Source organism: Aegilops tauschii, chromosome 1 (assembly GCF_002575655.3).
Source record: "Aegilops tauschii subsp. strangulata cultivar AL8/78 chromosome 1, Aet v6.0, whole genome shotgun sequence".
Classification (NCBI taxonomy): Eukaryota; Viridiplantae; Streptophyta; class Magnoliopsida; order Poales; family Poaceae; genus Aegilops; species Aegilops tauschii.
This window is the reverse complement of record NC_053035.3, coordinates 7,093,774-7,114,392: the sequence shown is the minus strand read 5'-3', so window position 1 is coordinate 7,114,392 and position 20,619 is coordinate 7,093,774. Positions and strand designations below refer to the sequence as shown.

Genomic DNA, 20,619 nt, shown 5'->3' with positions numbered 1-20,619 from the left:
GTTGTTTATGTATTCACATATGTATCTAAGTTTCCGGTCAATACAATTCAAGCATGCATAATAAATATTTATCATGAATAGGGAAATATGATAATAACCAATTTGTTATTGCCTCTAGGGCATATTTCCAACACCATCTACTTCACCGGTCGTTGCAGCCCGCTGGCCAGCCTACAACACCGCACCATGTTGGTTGCAGCATGTTTTGATTGTTATATGTCCTCCTTGATTATCTATCATTTGAAGTTCCTTGATTGTCTATATTAATGTGCGCCCTTTATGTGTACCCACTTCATATAGGAAACAAAAATTCACTCAAGCCGGAGGCACAAAAATGAAGACCAACCGGAAATAGTAGCTGACAAGGATGAGGAAGATCACCATCGCGCTTTTATCTTCTTGTCTTCTGAGTGGAACTTCGGTGGGGAGGAACATACATGGTGACCACCGTGGAGGGAGAAAGACATCAGAGTTTTCAAAATTTGAAGGAAAGACATTAGTTTAATGCATGATTGGAAACTTCAATCTATGTTGTTGTAAATAAATAATCTAGCATATAGTATGCAGTTAGATTATTTTTCAAATGTCACTTTGTGGCTGAAATTCTATATTTTGTGGGCATGCATTGGTCCATCTTTTATTTTTCATCTTCACAACTCATTATATTTTTTGCTATACTTTCCTTGACTAGACAATAAAGTTCAGGTCAAAAAATCACATGAACCGTTTATTTTAATCGCTTGGTTAGTCCAAATTCCAAATTACAAACACACACATACATGTGGGTTACCAATGCATAAAATGCAAATGACAAACATTGTAATTGCTATATGGAGGGAAGCAGAGTGACAACACCGAAGCTCAAGCGAAGCAGTGGACCGAGATAAAATAGGGAGAAGGAAAATTAACTTTTGTCTTATAAGTGGGAATGAGAAATAAGATGCGTGTCGATAAAAAGTAGAACTGATAGTGAAGGAAATGTAACATATCAATTAGAACTAGAGCGATATTTTTATATAATCCCGTGACAACGTACGAGCATTCAACTAGTATATTTATGAGTGGCTCATTTCATTACGGGACTCTCATCATGCTGGAATAAGTCCTTGTCGGTGGCTGGCTACCTGGCTACATCGTCTATGATCACACATACATGCACGGAATCTGCTATTGATTTGTGAGAGTACGTAGGCATGTGCCTCCGAAATGTGGCATGGTGAAAGGTGATCGGTAAAACACGAACGGAACCTTATCCCCTCCCTGTCGCATGTGGGGGCGGCAGAGGGAGGGAAGACTATATGCTGCCACAAAAACTTCCTTCCTCCCCCCTTCTCCCTGGGCATCAGAGGGCGAGGCTGGGCGAAGCCTGATTTTTCTGTGACACAAAAGTTCTGGAAGGTTCAAAACATTTTTGGCACCTACTAAAATAATTGTGGACTCGTTCTGAAATATTCCGGTATGATGTTTTTATCTTCGAAATATTTCCGATTACTCTGAAACATTTATGGTTTTCTCTCTAAATTTTTTTGTCCTCTCTAAAACTTTTCCTGTAACTTTCTCTTGGACTGTGACTATAGATTCAGTGAAGTATAGACATAACCGGATCAATAGCAGAACTGTGGACGTCCAAATTGATCCAGATACCCAAACGAATGAATATTCGAGTGAACCTATAGTTACCGAATGTTGTTACTGTTTCTTCACGATATGCTACAAATACGCGAGGTGAGATTTAATAGCAACCATGTGATCAATTTTGTTCTCTTTTCTTGTTCCTGCGTTCTGGTATCCTTGTGATCAAATCACACTGTGTCTGCCCAGACAATGATGGTACTGTAACACCATGAGGGCCCTATGATATCTCTCCATTGTCAGAGGAGTGAATCCCGATCTTGAGCTATCTAATTCCTTGTCATACTTTTCCGTGAACCCGTAAGCTGCCGCGATAGCCACCCTATTACAGATGATGTTTAACAAACCCTAAAGTTTGGGAAGCACGTATGAAGGAACTCGATACTCTCATAGCCTAAGGAATTATGCAAACGTATAACTTTCTTTGTGTTATAAAACCATTAACTCATGACAAATGTATCTCATAGCATGACATCACTTGGGTCAATTCAACACAAGTGTTCTTTGAGCATTGTGTCCTAAAAGGTGTCGGCATAGTCATGCCCATGATTAGAAAAACGTGACCATTAAGCAACAGTTGAGCTAGTCTTAGAGGCACGACTATAAATATATTTTACCGTTTATTATTCCACACATGCGCATGGGTTTTCATCTGACCCGTTATGGATATACGACCTCAAGGACCATTGTAGTTATAGAACTTAAATATTAATTGCAAACTTGGAGATAAATCACAATTGTTATTATTGTCTCTAGGGCATATCTCCTACATAGACACCCATCACACATTTGAATCTATGCGAGTGAATATTTGATGGATCTCAACAGTCATTCTAAGATTAGTTTTAGTTTGTCCATGACGGTTTGGAGTTTCTATGGATCAACAAATTTATTGTAGTATATAACCTAGGTTTCCTAACGGCTCAACTACCTGGCCGAGTGGAATCCACCCGTAATTTGATTTGATATTGGTTCATATGCAACTCATTATTCCAATATTTTTGTGTAAAACACAATATATTTATGTTGAGAGATGCAAGAATATGAATCCACCCACATTTTTAGCTTCCGGGTTGTTATTTCAAATAATGTTAGAAACATTTCATAGAGGTAACAAAGAACTCGTCATTTCAACGAAATGTCTCAAACAAATAACAAGACATATTATGATTCAAATTTGCTAAATTATTTCAATGATATTCAAGAAAAAATTGTTTTTGATTCACATTTATTAATTTCTTTACTAAAATTCAATTTTTTTTCAAGAATAATTCATAAATAATCGCTCATATTTTTCTTATTTTAGTTATATTTTAAAATCAATTTCACCAAAATTTCATAGAGATTTCACATTAATTTCACTTACTTTTTATATACAAAAACTTGAAACGTTTCATAGAAGTACCAAATATTTGATTGCTTGAAAAAATGAAATATATGTTTCATAAATTAATAATTAGATACATTGGTATATGCCATTCGATTTTACAGATATTTCGAAATAATGCCACCAAAATTTCAAATATTTTAGTCATATTCCTATGAAATTCAGAAACATTTTATATAATTACCAAATGTTTTGATATTTGGAATAAGTTGACAAATATATTTCATAAAAACTGATGCTATTTTAATTAGATTGGTAATATTCAATCAAATGTAGATATTATTTCACATAGGTACCAAATATTTGAATGCATGGAAGAAGTTGACAAGTACATTTCACACCTAATCTTAGGAAACTTAATTTTTTTAGTCATATTTCGCTCAATTTGAGAAAAAAATTAATTTTAAATATTTCTATCATATATGCAAATCAAATTGATAAACATTTCATATAGTTACATAATATTTCATTATTTGGAAAATAATCGCAAATATATTTCATAAAGAATGGCAAAAAATAATTACTTCAGACATATTCAATCTATTTTAGTGAAATCTCATAGAGATAAAATGACTTGTAAAATTTGGAGTATATGTGATAAGGTTTCATGGTTTCATGAAGTTTTACCAAGTGACACCAAGTTTAAAAATTCGTAATTTCAATTTTGTCCAAACATGGGCGGCCTACATTGATCCTGTCTTGAGGCCTTTTAACCGGGAATTAAAATATTCAGACTGATGATAATTTAGACTTCTTGTCCAATCAAAGACAGCCAAATCACCCCATACGTAAGGTACGTAAAAACCTTTTGGTAGATGTACGTAGCACTGGGCCTGAGGCAGTGAAGAAAGACGATGGAACTCGTCCACGGTGCGTGCGTCGCATGCAAGGAACAGCGAACGCCATGGAAGAAGGAAGGAACTCAAGCATCCACGCGGCATGCTTGCAAAGCAGCACCGAAATTGTCGATCCGGGGCCGGGCAACCACTCGATCCTTGTTTCTCTGCGCGCGACCTCTCCTGCAACCTCGCGCCCCTGAACCCGCATAGCCCTCCACCGCGAAAGCTCGCCATCGGCCATCCATCTGCATCGACGCGACCGAGGAACACGCTCCCACGCATGCATAGATGTTCCTATATATCGCGAGAACGCGGCAAGCGGTGGGCACCACACATTGCCGGACGGACGACCTCCAGTTCGTAGATGGATCACCGCGGGCCGCTGTTGCCCGATGGCCGCCGGCTGGCGGCCGCGCTCCTCCTCCTCCTGGCGGCCTGCCTCTCGTCTGCCCGGGCCGTCACCAGCGAGGAGGCCTCCTACATCGCACAACGCCAGCTGCTCGCCATGAGCGAGGCCGGGGTGGGCGAGGACGGCGACCTCCCCGCGGACCTGGAGTCGAGGCCTTGCCTGGAGTTCGACGGCAAGGCCGCCACCGCCAACCTGACCTTCCCGAACGACCGCCTCCGCCGCGCCTACATCGGCCTCCAGGCCTGGCGCAAGGCCTTCTACTCCGACCCCAAGAACTTCACCAGCGACTGGGTGGGCGCCGACGTGTGCTCCTACAACGGCGTGGTCTGCGCGCAGGCGCAGGACGACGCCAAGGCCACCGTGGTCGCCGGGATCGACCTCAACGGCGCCGACATCGCCGGCTACCTCCCGCCGGAGCTCGGCCTGCTCACCGACCTCGCCTTCTTCCACATCAACACCAACCGCTTCTGCGGCATCATCCCCAAGAGCATGTCGCGCCTCACCATCCTCTGGGAGTTCGACGTCAGCAACAACCGCTTCGTCGGCCCCTTCCCCTACGTCTGCCTCGAGATGCCCACGCTCAAGTACCTCGACATCCGCTTCAACGAGTTCGAGGGCGAGCTGCCGCCCGCGCTCTTCGACAAGCCCTACGACGCCATCTTCGTCAACAGCAACCGCTTCGTCGGCCCCATCCCGGAGACCATCGGAAACTCCACCGCCTCCGTCGTCGTCTTCGCAAACAACAAGTTCGTCGGATGCATCCCCAAGAGCATCGGACGCATGGCCAAGACGCTCGACGAGATCATCTTCCTCAACAACACCCTCGAAGGCTGCATGCCGCTCGAGATCGGCATGCTCACCAACACCACCGTCGTCGACGTCAGCGGCAACAGCCTCGTCGGCTCGCTGCCCAAGGAGATCTCCGGCTGCAGCAAGCTGGAGCAGCTCGACGTGTCCAGGAACGTCCTCACCGGCATCGTGCACGAGGCCATCTGCGAGCTCCCCATGCTCGTCAACTTCAGCTACGCATCCAACTTCTTCGAGTCCGAGTCCGCGCCCTGCATGCCCTCCGACAAATCCGAGGTCAACCTCGACGACGCCAACAACTGCCTCGGCGCGCTCCGCCCCGCGCAGAAGACCACGCTCCAGTGCGCGCCCGTGCTCGCGCGCCCCGTCGACTGCAACAAGCACGTGTGTGCCGGGCCGCACCCGACGACGATGCCCTCGCCGGACAGGAAGCAGGCATCACCGCCGGCGCTGTCCCCGATAATTGGGCCAGCAATGGAGATCCCGACGCCAGCACCAGCACCCGCACCCGCACCCGAGCCGGCTGTTTTGGGCCCGATTGTTGGGCCACTTCCACCCAAGGATGAGTATGCTGGTGCTCCACCACCTCCCAGTTCTGGCTGGCTCCCGTTGACCCCTGAGCGCAAGAAGGCACCTCCGCCGGAAGAATACGCGCCTCCGGAAGAATACACGCCTCCGGTGAAGGCGCTTCCACCACAGGGACCAGTTAAGGTGGTTTCGCCACCCGCACCAGAGAAGGTTCTTCCACCACCGGCGCCCGTGAAGGTGCTTCCGCCACCCGCACCAGAGAAGGTGCTTCCACCACCGGCGCCCGTGAAGGTGCTTCCGCCACCCGCACCAGAGAAGGTGCTTCCACCACCGGCGCCCGTGAAGGTGCTTCCGCCACCCGCACCAGAGAAGGTGCTTCCACCACCGACGCCCGTGAAGGTGCTTCCGCCACCCGCACCAGAGAAGGTGCTTCCACCACCGACGCCTGTGAAGGTGCTTCCGCCACCCGCACCGGTGCACTCTCCTCCACCCCCTGTGAAATCTCCTCCCCCGCCGGCTCCAGTGAGCTCTCCACCCCCTCCGGTGAAGTCTCCACCCCCACCAGCACCGGTCTACTCTCCACCACCACCGGTGAAGTCTCCTCCCCCACCCGCACCGGTGAGCTCTCCACCACCTCCAGTCAAGTCTCCTCCCCCACCCGCGCCAGTCCACTCTCCACCACCCCCGGTGAAATCTCCTCCCCCGCCTGCTCCAGTGAGCTCTCCACCACCTCCTGTGAAATCTCCTCCCCCACCTGCACCGAAGAAGTCTCCGCCAACGGAAACACCGGTGATCCCACCAAAAGAAAAGTCAATGCCACCACCAACTCCGGCGAAGTCGTCTCCTCCTCCGGCCGAGAAGTATGAACCACCAGAACCTGTTGAATCATCACCACCACCGGTGAAGTCATATCCGCCAAAAGAACCTACGCCTGAGAAGTCATTACCACCTCCGGTGAAGTCCCCATCACCGCCAAAACCAGTCAGCTCACCGCCACCGGTACCGGTGAAGCCCCCACCGGCTCCAGTGAGCTCACCACCACCGGCGCCAGTTAAGGTACTTCCACCACCCGCACCTGAGAAGGTGCTTCCACCACCAGTGCCGGCGAAGGCTCCACCGGCTCCAGTGGGCTCACCACCACCAGCACCGGTTAAGGTACTTCCACCACCCGCATCAGAGAAGGTGCTTCCACCACCGGTGCCGGTGAAGCCTACCCCGGCTCCAGTGAGCTCACCACCACCAGCACCAGTTAAGGTACTTCCACCACCCGCACCAGAGAAGGTGCTTCCACCACCGGTACCGGTGAAGCCTCCACCGGCTCCAGTAAGCTCACCACCACCAGCACCGGTTAAGGTACTTCCACCACCCGCACCAGAGAAGGCGCTTCCACCACCGGTTTCCGTGAAGCCTCCACCGGCTCTAGTGAGCTCACCACCACCAACGCCAGTTAAGGTACTTCCACCACCCGCACAAGAGAAGGTGCTTCCACCACCAGCACCGGTGAAGCCTCCACCAGTTCCAGTGAGCTCACCCCCTCCCCCTGTGAAATCTCCACCACCACCCGCTCCAGTTAGCTCGCCACCACCTCCAGTCAAGTCTCCTCCTCCACCCGCACCGGTGAGCTCACCACCACCTCCGGTGAAATCGCCACCACCCCCCGCCCCAGTTAGCTCGCCGCCACCTCCAGTCAAGTCTCCTCCACCGCCGGCACCTGTCAGCTCACCGCCACCGGCACCAGTGTTATTGCCTCCTCCAGCAAAATCCACCCCAGCACCGGTGAAAGAAGAGCCACAGTCACCTCCGGCGGAATCACTTACACCCCCGAAGTTCGACGAGTTCATCATGCCGCCGGTCGTGTCGGCAAAATACGCGTCACCACCACCACCCCAGTTCCAAGGATATTAAGCATGGCATCATCGAAACATCGACGAGGAGCGACCAATTATGGTTTAACAAAACATCGCGTGCACATGCACACATGTACCTCATTTATATGGAACGTGCATGCATGCATGCATGCGTCCTGACTTATTATTAATTATGTGTATGTCTGTGCGTACGTGCGACGGTGAAGTGTATGATGCCTTTTTTTTTTTGGAGTGGTCAATTTTATTAAAGCATCAAGCAACTTTTTTTTTTTGGAAATGTGATCCATAATGCCTTATGTTCTGCTTTTCCCTTTAGGACAAATGTATTTCTTTCTTTTATGAGCAAACAGTGTATGAGATTGAAGGAACAAATACACAGTTAAATGGTGTTTTGGTTTATCTATCTCTCTATCTATCTATCTATCTACGAAAAAGGACAAAACGAGGTTCTTCTCATGGCACCACGTCGATTCACATTATCCACATTACTTGAAATGTTAAATTTGTAAATTATATAGCAATGATTTAACAAGCTAACTAGGATTCATACATATAATATGTAGTTATGTTTGACAGAACTAGCATGTTATGTTTGATGGAACTAGCATAGTGGTCCTCACCGATGTGAAGGTGTCATGTTCAATGTATTGAAAATGTAGGAGAAATATTCTCCTAGATTTGTAGTCATTTTTATTTTGCGGTTGCAAATAATAAGGTTCTATAGTCATCCTATACGTAATACAAAATAAAATGTTGTATGTGGGAATTTGAAAGATCTTTAATCATGTTAATTTTTTCGATGAATATTTCCATGCCATGTTCAAGGTTAACAACATACTTTGACAATATGTGCCTTTGTTTATGTGATATTAGATTGCAAGCTTGTCTATAATTTGTCTGTGATGTAACGTTAATACTCGAAATGAAAATGATAAGATAGGCTATTTATATCATATATGTAAAGTTATGCAAATCTAAATGACGTTATCCATATAATAATTAGAGTCCATTGGAGCAATAACTATATATTGCACGTGCTATTATTATAACAATGACTAGTGAAAGTGGATCCTAATTCCCTTTGGTTGATTTAATTAATGTCAACATATCTCACTGGGCTAATGTTCATCAATTATGTTCCAGATTAGCTCCCAAAAGATGAAGCAAAGGAACATGATTGGTGACCCCTACAAAAATACATGAAGAAAAGTGTTGACCAATTCAATGATTTAATATCGTTTTCTAATAATCCAAGATCACTCCGATTCCATACGTATGCCGATACTACCAAAAGAGGCTAGAGCATGCTAAGTGACATTGTTTTTCCATCTGCTTAAAGTCCAAACTCCAATGCCCTAAAAATGCCTTTTATTCTTCCTCTCTATGTACACATTTTCAAACATCGAAGCCTTTGATCTCTTCCACTTCGCATCCTATGAACTAGTCATCTGGATATAACCATTGCAAACCCACTCATCGCTCATTTCCTAAAACTTATATATCTAAATAACTGGCCCCCACTACCTAATTCTCTGGCTTTTGGTGCGCCCACGTCACCACTTCTTGCTGCAGCCCCTATGGTCGAGCGCAGACGGGGCTCGCCTGTGCCCCACGCATGCGCCCATCCCTGCGCCGCTGACACGCGTCTCCCATCCCTGCGTCCCCTCGTGTTGACATGTTGATATAAGAATTAAACCCATGTACTGTAGCACCTGAATCCTAGTACGAAATGTTTAAAAAATCATTAACATGATGTACGTCTAATAGGCAGTTTGGTTCAAATCAAACACACGAGTCCTACTCCGAATCTTGGTCAACAATGAGACGCTGTTACCGAGGGAGGCCGGTAAACGTGGTTACCATGGTTATCACGAAATTTTGAGCAAATTTCGAACAAAATTTATAATTCAATTTTGAATTCAAATTCTTTCAAAGTAGATATAGATAGCACTAGAACATATATTTATCATAAAAGAGCTACTAGCTCAGTGGAACATTGTCTACACGAGTGCTGTGAGGTGCTGCCATACTTTACTATACATTGAGTGTTTCAATTCACCAAATTCAAAAAATTCTTTTTTTGCTTGAAATGACCATTTACCGAATGGCACCGAAATATGTGGTAACCATGGTAAATCTTGAAATTTTGAGTGGTAAAAATGCCATTCTTGAAATATGTGGTAACCATCTTCTCAATAGTAAAAATGTCATTCTATAACTAAAACACCATCCTATCGTTAATAAATATGCCATGCACATAGTAATGAAACTGCCATGCCGTTAAAAGTAAAAATGACATCCTCTCAATAATAAAAATGAGATCCTCTGAATTACAAAAGTTGGCATCCTCTTACAGATAAATATTTCATGTCACTAAAAATAATAATGCCATGCTATAAATAACAAAACTGCCATGTGAGGAAGTGATTTTTTTTGGGGATTTCCAGATGAATTCAAAAGTAAAGTAACTTCATAGTTTACACCATGTTCGACTCTCGACGTGGTAGCAAATGATGGGTCCAAGTTTTCGCATAGTATTGTCCGCTTGTTTGCTCATGATAGAGTACTCCATTAGTTGGCACGTTCTTATATTTGTGTGTGATCTTTTAGCAATTCAACATATATAGTTCTTCCACCTGTGTGTTTCCAAGGTTAAATCTATGCAAAAAAGGATTCAAATCTTCACTATTATACCACAAAAGCAAGCCACACGAATGTCGCAAATATTGAACTTACTGGTGGTTGGTGCTAGGTATATTAGCGTTAGGAAAGTAAATGTACGGACCTGCGTATGGGAAGGAAACAACAAGCATCAGCGAAAGAGGCAAAGAACAGATACAAACAGCAGCACCAAGAATGGAGATGCATTGTCTATCATCTGCACCGCCCACCCATCACCATCAGAGCAACAGGATTCAGGAAACGCCCAAGCAAGCAACCAACCCGGCCTCGTGTGTTTATTTATGCAGAACATAAATAAAATGTGGACAGATCAGTGTTTCACTCCAATTTAAGCGGAGATGTAGCGACAGGAGCCATCACATATATGTAGAAGGTAAACAAAATGAGCTAGTTACAAGTTTGTTTGAACTTGGACTGCCTTGAGAGATTACATACAAACAAGAGCAGAGGAAGACTTGATTTTCTTCAGACGCGCACACACGAAGCCACCGTACATGGTTGGCTTGGGTGCGACCGATGGGAGATTGTAGCACGGGCTATTTTCAACCGGTTTGGATGGCGGTCGCATAATAAAATAGGTCCTTGATGTCCACTTCGTCCAGCCGGTTGTGACTTTGCTTCTTTTTATTAGCTTTCATTTTTATGTGCACCTGATGTGAGCTGTACTTCAGATACCAAACTTTGTTTTGGACGACCTTTTTTAATAATATGGCTGCATGCATCTTCCGGATGGAGAGGCCGGGGGAAATCCTCCTTTTCCAAAAAATAACAATTTTTTTGCGTCAACATATATCGATCTGTTATTCATGCAAAAGAAGAAAAGAGATTTAATGGTACAAAATTCAAAGATACTACTCCCTCCGACCAGGTGCATAGGGCGCCTAAGATGATGCAGCGCGACATAGAGGTGTATATATTGGGCTAGAAAATATTAATTAGCGTGTGTTTGTATGCGTACTTAGTGAACTGTTTGGGGCGATGCTTACTTAGTGAACTCTTTGAGTATCTAATGTGCGTGAGGATCCTAAAGATATATGGTGTCTACACAGTTAGTTTTTAACCATTGAAATTTTCTGCCCCGTAGCAACACACGGGCAATTTCCTATCAGAATGAAAAAGAAGTAAGCACTTATGGATTCTATTTGGGAAACCCTTCCTATCAGTATTGTGTATGCATGCTAATTTCCTGTTTATCATTGGAGTTTAGGTGTATGCATGTACTGATTGACTAAGCTTTGCACATATATATGTGTCGGTCAAATCATACACATGAATGTACATCACTCTATTCTACTATAAGGGATTCGCTGAGCACCTCGCCAAAGAAACAAACCTTTCAGATCAGCTTGTAATTTTATTTTTACATTTTTTTTCCTTTTGAGAATATTTGCACTGTTGTCCTAAAATATTGCAATATTTGCAAATATCAAGATTGTGTTCTTTTGTTTGACAATAACACGATGGCCTACCGGAAGACCAACACATATTTCTAGTACGAAGGTTGTGCCACCTCTTGAAACGCCAAAGCAGATTTCTAGTGCGAAGGTTGTTCCACCTCTTGTTTGTTTCCTCGATGAGCAAGCAAGCTTCTGGTAACGGTCATGGGAACCGAACGTGATGGGCCGGCCAGCCGCAAACATCAGAAAGATCTGAAAAAGAAGCAAATAGGCATGATGCATAAATCTGGAAAGGAAGAAGAATATGCACAGCGCAAAAGCATGGATGCCGTCCGTGCCATGCATCGCTCCAGGATCAGTGTACACCTGCATCATATATATACGCATCTAGCCGCCGGAATTTGCTTCTCCTGCCTCATGCTAGCTTCATCTGCGTTCGTTTGCCAGGGGCAAAAGCACCGGCCAGCAGCACAAATCGGGAGCCTATGAGAAGAATAGGTTAAGCGTATGCCTAGCAGGGACGTATTGCGTGTTAATATAGAGGCCGAAGCCAGGTTGTTACAAAGAGATATACATGGCATGGATTGATCTCCAAAGACTCAATCACAACAGCCTAACAACCTAATCTATCCTATACAACACCGAAGGTTACAATGTTTAACACTCCCCTTCAATCACAACTCTCTATGTTGAGATTGTGTCTAAAAGCACTAGAAGAATGCTCGTGCGTTGCAACGGGGCCACATTAAATTTAAAAGTTCAATATCAGTTATGTTAATATTACATTTAATATTCTCATACATATTAAGTGATATTGACGACCTTTTTTACCATCAAATTCTCACACACACACCCTCTCCCTCCCTCTTCCTCACTCTCTCTCCCCCTCTCCCTCTCTCTCTCTCTCTCTCTCTAACACACACACATATCCATCTCAGCGTTATTTTTATGTAACATTGGCGAGAGGTAAACGACGGTGATTGTTTCCTTTGTTTGGAGATTGATTACCATCCGTGAGTTAAGCTGGGTACTAAAGAAGAATCTGGTTGGGATACGTGAATTGATTGTTGCCTTGTATGTTTGGTTTTGGTATTTGAAGATGGATTACCATCCGTTAGTTGGGTTACCAAGGAAGAAATCAATCACCATATGTAGAAAAAGGAACTACATCGCACATGCTTACACCTCATCTATACGTGAGAATATATAGAATTGGAGCAAACAAAATAAGTGCAGACGAGAGATAAAACATCAATGAGGATCCCTAATGTCTTGACTAATATGTTGTCCTCCAGCTTGAGAAGCACCTACAAGAAATTGAGAGGTGGGAGGAAGGACCAAAAAAACCCAAGGGAGGTGGGACGAAAATAAACCTGGAACGGAGACTACCAACTGAGACATTAGGAATAGAGATCATTTAGTTGATAAGAATACATAGAAAACGGTGTTAAAAAGGAGAAACAGATTAGAATACATTGAAAAACCAAAAGGACGATGTAAAAGGGGATTCGCCCTGCCCCCCGGGCCTTGCCACCGAACCGGCTTAGCGGTCCAGTCCCCGCGCGGTCGTCTTCTCCTGTTCCCCGAGCCGCGTCGCTACAGAGCCGGGCTCCCGCCCGACCACCTCGCTGGCATCGAAGGGGAATGGATAAGGGTGATGCCCTGCCTTTCCTGCCCCCATGGCCTCACTCCTCCTCGACGCCCCCTCCCAAATCCACTTCTCCTCCTCGCTCGCTCGATCCCGTCGATCTGGACGAAGTCACACGCCACGGCCACCATGACCGACCCCGTCCACACGGCCACTGCCCTCCCTGCGGGCTAGGAGCTTGTCGAGGAGCTCCGAACGCCTTCGCTACTTCGTCTGCGCCAACGAGATCAAGTCCAGCACCCCCGCATCAACGTCGCTGCCGTCTTCCTCAACCTTGGGCCACCGCGACATTGCCGTTCGATCCGCGCCACCCCGAGCTCCCATGTCTTCCCCTAGGGCGCCATTGACACTGCCATGATCTCCTTTTGCCTTTCCCCTGTTTCCCCTCTTGTTTGCTCTCGTTAGGTATTTCGCCGTGGCCGAGAACTGCCGTCCGCCATGGCCATTGCAGGGGTAGCCACCGAGCTCCTCGGATTGACCCCGTGGCACATGCCCGCTCCTATGCACGCCCATGCCCGAGCCTGCCGCTCTTCTTCCGCGCCCGCGGGGCCACTCCCTCTCCATGCCCACGCATGTGCTACAGCGCGTCGGTCTCGCCCGCCGCTGCCGTCGCGCTTGCCGCCACCGCACCACTGTGCCCCGCGCGACACACACCCTGGCCGCGCGCCACACTCTCACTGGCTGCGCTCGCCCCGTCTGCTGCCGCCTATCCCTTCGCTCGCCCCGCTGTGCGCCCCTGCCTTGCGCCGCCTCCAATCGTGGCCATCTTCTGCCGGCCGCATCTCTTCCCTCCACCGTCGGCCGCTAGCCTCGCCTGCTGCGTGCTGCTTCCTGCTGCTATGCGTTGCTCTACCGCTGGTACGCTGCTGCGCCATGCCCTCGACACCGCCGTGGACAAATGTGGCGGAGGGATTGTTAATGGAGTACGAGAATGAGGTGGCGGAGAAGGTGTGGAGAGGCAGGAGGTCTGGAGCGGTGTCACCTGGCTGTGGTGGAGGTGTTTATGCGAGAAGGAGCCGGAGTGGAAGGAGAGGTCACAATTGGAAAGAATCGCAAAAAAAATCATAACCCAAAGATCTCATTTCAAAAAAATGCTAATATCGATGGAGGGGTGATTTTCTTCAATAGGTGGAAAACATAGGAAATATTGGTTGTTATCAAGGAAAGGTAAAAATTTAGGAAAGTTAGGATTTTTGAACTGATTTCTATGCAAATGGGGTTTTATTGTTTGATAACGTGATATCAGTACCTGCCCGTTTGTGACATGTCTTGTTAGGAAAGTTTGCAAATGTTAAGAAACTATTTATTGGGAGGAAAGTTGTGACGTGTCTATTATTTGTTTCCTAAAACAAATTTCACTAATAAGAGAAATCGATTGATTTAGATAAGTTAGGAAAGTTAGATTAAAATGTATTATTTGTTTCCTGAAAATCTGTTATTTGTTTCCTAAGACAAATTGAACCAATAAAAGGAATCGATTGATTTGCATAATTTAAGGAAGTTAAATCCATGATTTGTTATACGTTAGGAAAGTTCTGGTTGTAATAAAGAGTGGAGAGAAAAATAAACCGATGGACCAGGGTGGGAGGGGGTGGTGGAGAGAATAATAAACAGGGAGCGAAAAAAACCCAGCGAAAATAAACCGCGGAGACGATTCACCAACTCGTCCATCTCTACTTCTAATGGAGCAGTTGGTAGTCTCCGCCGGTCAATTTTCGTCCCACCAGAGACGGTTTTTTTCGTCCTCGATCCCACCTTCCGCATCCCCTCGATTCCCCCCTCCGCCCTCGAACCAGGAATAAAAATGGGTATGCTCCCACTATGTCCAGTGCTAAACCCTCCGGTTGATAAAAAAACTCGCACTTGAAAAAAATCGAAGAAAAAAGACCTAGAAAAAAAACCTACGCCCCGACCGCCGCCCGCGGGTCGCCCGATCCCTCGCGCCCCTGTTGCTCGCTCCTCGATCCCGATCTGGATCGAGGGGACGAGGAGCTCCTGCCTCCCCGACGGCCGGCCTCCTCCTCGCCCCGCCGCTGCGTCCGGCGCCGCCACGGCCTCTGGAGCCAGGGAAGCCATGGCCTGAGCTCGGCCTCGAGGTCCCCGCCGCCGTCTCCTGCAGCTTCTGCCCCGCCGCCTCACCGCCCGAGCTCGCCGTCGCACCAACCTCGGCGCCGCGCCGCCGCCGGCTCTGGTCGCCTCCACCTCCGCTCCAGGCAACCCTCGGTCGCCGGCTCGCTGGAGCACGACGGCAGACGATGGATGCCCTGGTTGTGTGCGACGGATGCAGATCTCACGCGCAAGCTAGGGTTGGAGATGCCAGCTCTTCATCCTGCCCGCCGGCGGCGACTCTTCCCGTCCCGCACTGCCGCCTCGCCGTTATCACAGGTATATCCACCCCTTCCTCTTTCCCCCTCTTCTCTCCTCTCCCTTCTCCCTCCTCCATCTCTGTTCCCTTCCCCCGACTGGCCCGGACATGGAGAACAGCGACAGGGACAGGTTTGCGGATGTGTTGCGGTAGTCCTGGACGGGGTGCTCGCCGGCGATGACCGTGGCCTAGCAGCAGGATAGCATAAGCTCTCCCTTGTTCTTTTGTGCTTGAATCAGATTTGGTGGTTCTCAATTTTACACATTTATTGATCTTGGTCTTCTTTTGTATGCAGGGTACATTTATGTTTCATGATCTGTTCTGCAGATTTTCAGAACACTGAGTGCATATCTTGCCTTGCAATGCTGTTGGTTCGACAATCGTGAGTGCTCCTCTCCCCTTTCCCTCCCTGCTAAAATTCAGTTCCAAACACGATCTGATAGTTGATTCTTTGGTTCAGGAACTGGATTCAAACTGGACTTGCAACCAGAGCAACCCCAAGCAAGATGAACTCGATTGGAAGATGTCTTCTAAACTCTGAATGCAAGCACTCGGCCGACACTTTTGCTCCTGTAGAAGGCATGCCATTTGATTCTTCCCATGAAGCGTACGGACAGTATAAGCTATTCGCTTTGGAGGATGGTTTTGGAATTCATCATGGAAAGCCGAGATGAGGGCATGCACGTCACCAGTTGATGCACAAAATTGTGTGCTGGTGCTAGATCAGTTACATAGCGTCTTGCTTGAAATTGTAGTACAACTATATTCTTGTCGTTTCCCCAGCCACTCCATGATGGTCTTGCGCTTGAATTTTTTCCATGCTTTGAAATTGCTTGGTATTTCTATTGTAGCTAGGATTATCATTGTCTTGTTTGGTTTTCGGTGTGCAGGTTAAGAGGGACAATGATTATTCTTCTTCGTGCAAAACAGAACGAAGGCGAGGATGCGTCTCCTCGATCCAAAGCAGGTTGGTATGTGAGCATATTCAGCACCGAGCAAAATCACCCTCTGTCTGCAATTTGTGAAGAGAAGAGGCAGTGGAACTCACGCAGTGAGATCAATCCAGTTCTTATGATTTTCATCAAGAATCTCAAAGCACCTCATCAATTTTTGCCAACAGAAACAATGAAAAAACAATTGGGGGGCATCTCGAGATTGAAGATTGTGAAATTTACTGTTATGACCGGTTTAGCATATAACCGGAGGAGGTCCACTGGGCAGTAGTTAGGGGCTTGGCCCGCAAGTTATCTTAGATTAATTATTATGCAAGTTATCTAGGTTATAAATATAGGCTGTAAGACTCTTTTCGGAATTAAGCAATAAAGATATTTTCTATCCCTATTGCCCGGCTCCCAGAGGAGCCGGAACCCTAGCCGCCGCCAGCCCTAACCACCGCCGCCCTCCTCTTCCCTCGCGACAGCGCCGACGCGCCGGAGCACGCGCCCTCGCCCCCAACCTTCGCCGTTCTGCCTTTATAACCTGAGGAGTAGAGCCGGTAGGAACCCTACTCCTACCAATTTGGTAATCAGAGACCAAGTTCCGATCATGTCGCTGCCACCACCACCGCCGGCGCTTTCCAGCGGCTCCACCGCGCCGATGACGACGGCGCCCCCCCTCACCGCGCCGATGACGACGGCGCCGCCCCTCACCGCGCCTATAACGTCCGCCGCCGGGACAACCGCGCTGGCGGGCCTCGGCTTCACGGCGGCCCCGGCCGCGCCGCCATCCCCGGTGCCCTCTGCGCCACCGCCGTCCGCCGTCTTCACACCAGAGCAGGTCACGGCTACCCTGCGGGACCTTGTCACCGCCATCCAGGGCCTCCACCTGCAGCAGCAGCAGTACGCGGCCGGGCCCTACATGCACCTGCCGACGGCGCCCGCTACCGCCTACGGCCACCCGCCGTGGCCGGCCCAGGGCGTCTCCCCGTTTGGTGCCCCTCTGATGCTGCCGTTCCAGGCGGCTTCACCGGGCGGCTCTCCGGCTGCCGCGGTGCCCCTCTGGCCCTCGGTGCCGACGCCGTCATCGGGCCCCTGGGCTATCCAGCAGATGCAGTTCCAGGCGGGACACCCCGGCGGGACCACGCCGGCCGCGACCCCTCTGTGGTACCTGCAGCCACCCTCCCCCGCGGCCACCGACGCCCCCGCCCACTCCCCGCCACCGACGCTACAACCACCGGCGCCGCCCTGCCTAGCTCGGGGGCACCCCCGCCGACCAGCCTCCCGCTTCATCAGGTCCGGTTCCCGCCTTCCCCGTCGCCACTTCCAGCGTGGGCGGCTGGGTCTTCGCCTTCGCCGGTCTACACCACGGCCCCCGGATAGCCGACCCCTTCCCGCAGTTCGGGGGGCCATCTGGTTCCACCGGTCCCTACCCGGAGTACTCCAACCAGGCGCCACCCGCCTCGCTGCTCCGCACCTCTGAGCCAGCTCGACACGGTGTTCCCTCCCAGGCACCGCCGCGGTTCGCCAAGATCGACTTCGCCACTTATGACGGCACGGAGGATCCCCTTACCTGGCTCAACCAGCGCGACCAGTTCTTCCGCGGGCAGCGCACACTTGCTTCAGAGCGGACCTGGCTTGCCTCTTATCACCTCCGCGGCGCGGCACAGACGTGGTACTACGCTCTTGAGCAGGACGAGGGTGCCATGCCTACTTGGGAGCGCTTTCGCGAGCTCTGCCTCCTCCGCTTTGGGCCCCCGGTTCGCGGGAGCCGCCTGTCGGAGCTCGGCCGCCTTCCTTTCACCTCTACGGTGCAGGACTTCGCCGACCGCTTCCAGGCCTTGGCGTGCCATGCGTCGGGCGTGACGGCGCAACAGCGCGCCGACCTCTTTGTTGGTGGCCTTCCGGATCACATTCGCGTCGACATGGAGCTTTGCGGCCCTCAGGATCTCCAGACGGCCATGTATTACGCCCGGGCCTTTGAGGCTCGCGCCCAGGCCATGCTGCCGGCTACCCCGGCCCGAGGAGGCCAGCAGACCAGCCGCCCGCCACCTGCACCAGGCCGACCGCCCCAGGCCACACCAGCACCCACTACCTCGGCCTCGACGCGCCCCTTTCGGCGTCTCTCTCCGGCGGAGCAGATGGAGCGGCAACGCCAGGGCCTCTGCTTTAACTGTGACGAGCCCTATACGCCGACCCATGTGTGCCCGTGCCTCTTCTACTTGGAGACGGTCGATTTCACCGAGGAGGACGCTTTGGCCGATGAGGCCGCGGCACTACCACCCCCAGCGGCGGCTGAGGGCGCACCCGCGGCTGCCCCGGCGACGGCGCTCGTGGTCTCTCTCCACGCGCTCGCCGGGATCCGTGACGAGCGGACCATGCTCTTGCCGGTGAGGATCCACGGCGAGCGCTTGGTGGCCTTGGTGGATACAGGCTCCACCCATAACTTCCTGCCCGAGGCTACCATGCGTCGCTTAGCGCTTCAGCCGACAGGTGGGGAGCAACTTCGGGCCACGGTGGCCAACGGCGATCGCCTCCGGTGCCATGGCCTTGCACGGGACGTACCCATCACCATCGGCGGGGAACACTTCTCCATCACTTGTGCGGGCATGGACTTGGGCTGCTTCGACTTCATCCTTGGCGTCGACTTCCTGCGGACCCTCGGTCCCATTCTTTGGGACTTCGACGCGCTGACGATGACCTTCTGGCGCCTAGGCCGCCGCATTCGGTGGGACGGCGTTGGGGGCGCCACGCCCCTACCACCTCAGCTTCAGCTGGCCGCGGCCACCTCCGAGGCCGAGCATCTGCTCTTGGAGAACCTTCTGCAGCAAAACGGCGACCTCTTCACCGAGCCACAGGGTCTTCCGCCCGCCCGCGCATATGATCACCGTATACATCTCTTGCCGGGCTCCACGCCAGTGGCGGTGTGTCCTTACCGTTACCCGCAGTTGCAGAAGGACGAGTTGGAGCGGCAGTGTGCGCTCATGCTCGCGGCAGGCATCATTCGGATCTCCACCTCGCCATTTACCGCGCCAGTGCTTCTTGTCCGCAAGTCGGACGACACGTGGCGTTTCTGCATCGACTACCGTGCCCCTAATGTTGTTACGCTTAAGGACAAGTTCCCTATTCCGGTGGTTGATGAGCTCCTGGATGAGCTACACGGGGCGTGCTTCTTCACCAAGCTCGATCTCCGGTCGGGGTACCACCAGGTGCGCATGCACCCAGATGACATCGCCAAGACGGCGCTTTGGACTCACCATGGCCACTTCGAGTTCTTGGTGATGCCCTTCGGCCTCACCAACACCCCGGCGACCTTCCAGGCCATGATGAACGACATCCTCCGGCCCTACTTACGTCGGTTTGTGCTCGTTTTCTTTGACGATATTCTGGTCTACAGTGCCTCTTGGGCAGAGCACCTCCAGCACGTCGCCATCGTCTTCAACGAGCTTCGGGCGCACCATCTTCATCTTAAGCGCTCGAAGTGCTCGTTCGGGACGCCTTCCGTCGCCTCCCTCGGCCATGTCATCTCGGCCGACGGGGTGGCTATGGACGCCGACAAGGTGGCGGCCGTTGCAGCCTGGCCGACGCCGCACTCACCGCGGGCTCTTCGCGGTTTTCTCGGCCTCGCCGGATACTACCGGAAGTTCATCCGGGAGTTTGGCCTCATTGCGTCGCCACTCACGCGGTTGTTGCGCCGCGATGCCTTCGCCTGGGACGAGGAGGCGACAGCGGCATTCGAGGCCCTCAAGGGGGCCCTCACGATGGGGCCCGTTCTGCAGATGCCGGATTTTGACCGCCCCTTCGCGGTGGACTGTGATGCCTCGGGTGCGGGGTTCGGCGCCGTGCTTCATCAGGGCGATGGTCCTCTCGCCTTCTTCAGCCGGCCCTTCGCTCCGCGCCATCTTAAGCTCGCGGCGTATGAGCGGGAGCTCATTGGCTTGGTGCAGGCCGTGCGCCATTGGCGGCCCTCTGTGGGGCCGGTCTTTCCAGATTCGCACAGACCATTACAGTCTCAAGTTCTTGCTGGACCAGAGGCTCCCGACCGTGCCGCAGCATCAGTGGATTAGCAAGCTCTTCGGCTTCGACTTCTCCGTCGAGTACCGCCCGGGTCGTCTTAATACC

General features: G+C 50.1%; 1 protein-coding gene across 1 annotated transcript; it reads left to right on the top strand.

Moving 5' to 3' along the window:
• Positions 1-4,222: 4,222 nt before the first annotated feature.
• Positions 4,223-8,554, top strand: LOC109742486 (uncharacterized). The gene is made up of 2 exons (XM_073503398.1): positions 4,223-7,357; positions 7,430-8,554. The coding sequence occupies exons 1-2, from the start codon at positions 4,223-4,225 to the stop codon at positions 7,505-7,507; spliced, it is 3,213 nt and encodes a 1,070-aa protein (XP_073359499.1). The 3' UTR covers positions 7,508-8,554.
• The last annotated feature ends 12,065 nt before the right edge of the window (positions 8,555-20,619 follow it).